The 3,448-nt window shown below is 32.3% G+C and overlaps 1 protein-coding gene across 1 annotated transcript; it reads right to left on the reverse strand.

Annotated features, from left to right (window-relative positions):
• Positions 1-409: 409 nt before the first annotated feature.
• Positions 410-3,103, reverse strand: LOC104908318 (peroxidase 4). Its single transcript, XM_010697414.4, has 4 exons — positions 2,832-3,103; positions 2,065-2,256; positions 1,481-1,652; positions 410-1,016 (listed from the first exon to the last, which is right to left on the reverse strand). The coding sequence occupies exons 1-4, from the start codon at positions 3,045-3,047 to the stop codon at positions 625-627; spliced, it is 972 nt and encodes a 323-aa protein (XP_010695716.2). The 5' UTR covers positions 3,048-3,103; the 3' UTR covers positions 410-624.
• Between the last annotated feature and the right edge of the window lie 345 nt (positions 3,104-3,448).

Raw genomic sequence — 3,448 nt, forward strand, 5'->3', positions numbered from 1 at the left:
CTAAGTAAGATTTGTCCTATTAGTAATGACTTGGTCTCATAATTACAGGTTTATGAAATCAAACCCCGTTTTACTTAAATTGAGTCATGATAACGAAAATGTATTATAGATAAAAAGTTGAATATCGGATACTATTTTGCTTTATTCACAAAATAAATTGACATCGACCATTTGACGCCTTCTTTTTAGTGCAAAAGAGGAATTTGACGACTTCGTAATTGTGATGAGCTAGAACATTGTGAGTCACATATCCAAATTAGACATACACTATCGATTGACTTAATTAAGTACGTATACTAGAGCATAACATCAATTTTAATTTCTTTCTACTATCATTATCCCAGCTCCCAACTACCGAATATTATTTTTTAAAAAAAACATTCTTCGTTTTCACACAAAGATTAACAACTCAAACAAAACTTGTCGACCATATCTTTTATTTCATTAAAATAAAACATGTCACTTCTTGATTAACTTATGCATCACCAAACATTATAATATCTCTTACGGGACAAATGAAGGAAAAAAACAAGAAAAAAAAAATTGACAATCACTCCAAAGCAATGCAAAGAACAACACTTGAGTCTCAAACTTAAAAGTAATTAATAATAATTAATCCTTAGATTAGTTGGCTCTCCTGCAATTCTTCCTAATCTGCCCTTGTGAACCAGTAAGAGGCTTAATGTCTCCCATCTTAATAATGGAAGCAGTAAAATCGGAGATAAATGCATGTGGATTTGTAGCATAAGTTCTAACAAGCGCATCAGTAGATCCTCCATTGTATAGCTCTTGGTCTGAGTGAAGAATTGCTTGTTTGTTGAGAAGAGTTTTAAAATATGTGTTGTCAAATTTTGTAGGACTTTGAGCATCTAAAGGTGCTAAGTTATTGTCACCATTTCCATTGTTTTTTGGGCACCTTCCTTGGTTTGATCTAGCAAATGAGGGATCAATGTTCTTGTCTTGGTATATGTGTTGCCTAAAGTTTGTGCACCTTGCTACACCAATGGTGTGGGCACCTAATATTCATAAACAGAAAGATAATAGAAAAAAAAACTGTTAGATATATAGAAGATATCACTAAACTTAATCTTAGAAAAAAGACACATACTTTTTTCAATCGAAGTATATATCAAGGACCTTAGCTTTGTAAATTTAAAGAATTTCAAGCAATTTTACCACTTTTTTCTTGATAATTTATATTTACTTCCTTTGTTTCGTTTTACTTGCAACTGTTTGACTTTTACACTTGTCAATACATAGATTCAACCATTAATATCTTTAATTACCGATAAGTAAAAATTAAAAAAGTAGATATTTGAAAAATATGCATTAAGACGAATTTAACAAGATCCCACATGATTATGTTTTCCTTAGTTAAGTGCAATTTATGAATAGTGTAAAAGTCAAACCGTTATAAGTAAAAAGAAACAGAGAAGGTATGAAAGCTTATAATGTGCAAGTTAAAAGATAATGTGCATACCATACAAGGCAACCAGGTCTCTGGTAGAAAGTCCATGGTTTTGGAAACTAGAGAGGAGAGCACTGAGGCTAGCATTTGCAGCAGGAATTGTATTGGTAGCATTGGCCAATGCAAAATTGGCTGTCAAAGAATCTTTTCTACCAAGCTTCACGTCCCATGCAGGTCCCCCGAGCTACAGTATTACATCAAATATTTAATTAACAATTTAGATATTTGGAATACATACATGAAAAAGGCTAGATTTTTCTGAAAAAGAACTCGGTAATAAGTTCCTATTAATATATCAAACTACAAAATAATTTTAGCATTGAACGATTTAGGTGTACAAAGCTTAGTGTAAGCTTAGTAACAGTCTTATAATAAGTTATTGTGAGACCATAAATATGATACATATACTTGTCTTTCCATGCATATTTATATGACAAATTAACTTTTCGGTATGAGTGTTAGTCCATACATGTTGTCACAGTCTTTCAATCGGATGCTATATTTCTCTATGTTCAAGTTCTACATATTTTATTCTTTTTACTACTTTCATACCTTGGAGAATAAATCAATAAAGATGAAAAGGTCAGGGTACTCACAATAGCAACTGAATCTCTTGCAGTGATCGCCAAAATGTCGGCACAAGAAACTACACCAGGGCAGACTTTCTCAACTGCTGATTTTATTTGATCAATCACTTCGAACCCTCTTGCGGAGTTACGATTTGGAGTTGCAGCTTTTTCGCTCTTGAAAGATGGTGAATCGTCAAGCAAATTTGATGCATCACAACCCTATATGGTTACAAGACATCATGCAAATTAGTACTATATGTGAGGTTAACTAAAAGTAATTAAGACATCTAAAAATTGGTTATAGTCAAACAAGTCCAATTTGGGTCGAATTTAGAAATCGATATGCAATTTTAGCCCAATTTGATTGGTGACGTTCCTTTTGGAGCGTAGCCACATAAATAGATGTGAAAAATGATTTCTGTTGTAGGCCCAGTTGAGTTGGAATACCAATTTTTAGCTTAAATATATATTTTGCAAAAACATAGAATATAACTTAAGACATGGTCACTTAAAAGACTATATAAGCTACATTACGTCGTATATAAGTTGATGAATCATAAATAATTTTTTTTCTGGGAAAGATGAATCACAAATAATTTATATAGTAGTATATGATAATCTTAAAATGCATGTGCATGCATGAAAGGACTAATTAGTGCATAAATAATATATGCATATGAACAAGTAGTTGTCATGCAAGATAAAAATGCATGGTTGGTATTATAATTGTATGATGCATAATAAGACTCTTTGCAAAGTGTTGTATAGAAAAATTAACGTAATTAGACAATTACATTGACAAAGCAGTCATGAAAGTGTAGGCGAAGTAACGATGCGCCCATACGAGCCTCTTTCTTAATGGCCGTTTGAACCACACCCCTAATCGTCGGAAATAGTTGTGGACAAGATTTAGCGTAGAGACTAGTATCAAGTTGAGCATTAGAAAATCTCCCCATGAAAATAGGAAGAATAACAAAGAGGATTAGGAAGAGAGGAGTTGAAGAAGCCATTTGTGTTTTTAGTTAGTAAAACAAAATTCCAAAGTGATATATTAATCAAGGAAGATTAAGGTTATTTATAGTGCTTTGTGTACTCGCATGTAGGTCGAATTATCTCAAGGTTGGGCCCTTCTAAATCACCTAATTGTAAGACTTGTAGAATTGCGTTGAAATTCTACGTTTCTATACATAAAAGGGCTATTATCATATTAATTATCATTAGAAACATCATTAAGAATTTGACGGAGTAAAGGGGTATAGTTCTGCGGTGGTTATTGGTTTAACTAAATTGTTGATATGAAAAACATGCAACAACTGCTCCAACGTACTTTTGGGTTTAATATGGTTAAAAAGTTGGAAATTATGGTTCTTGATCTCTCAAAAGATAGTGGTGTTACTTTTGACTTGTTAAA

The sequence above is a fragment of the Beta vulgaris genome, chromosome 2 (assembly GCF_026745355.1).
Source record: "Beta vulgaris subsp. vulgaris cultivar EL10 chromosome 2, EL10.2, whole genome shotgun sequence".
Lineage (NCBI taxonomy): Eukaryota > Viridiplantae > Streptophyta > Magnoliopsida > Caryophyllales > Amaranthaceae > Beta > Beta vulgaris.

Bases quoted from the DNA above. Each gene is read 5' to 3' on its own strand.
- LOC104908318 (XM_010697414.4), bottom strand. From the start codon at position 3,047: ATGGCTTCTTCAACTCCTCTCTTCCTAATCCTCTTTGTTATTCTTCCT. The intron at 2,257-2,831 runs GTAATTGTCTAA...GTAACCATATAG, and splicing joins TTCATGACTGCTTTGTCAAT to GGTTGTGATGCATCAAATTT. The intron at 1,017-1,480 runs GTATGCACATTA...TATGAATATTAG, and splicing joins AGACCTGGTTGCCTTGTATG to GTGCCCACACCATTGGTGTA.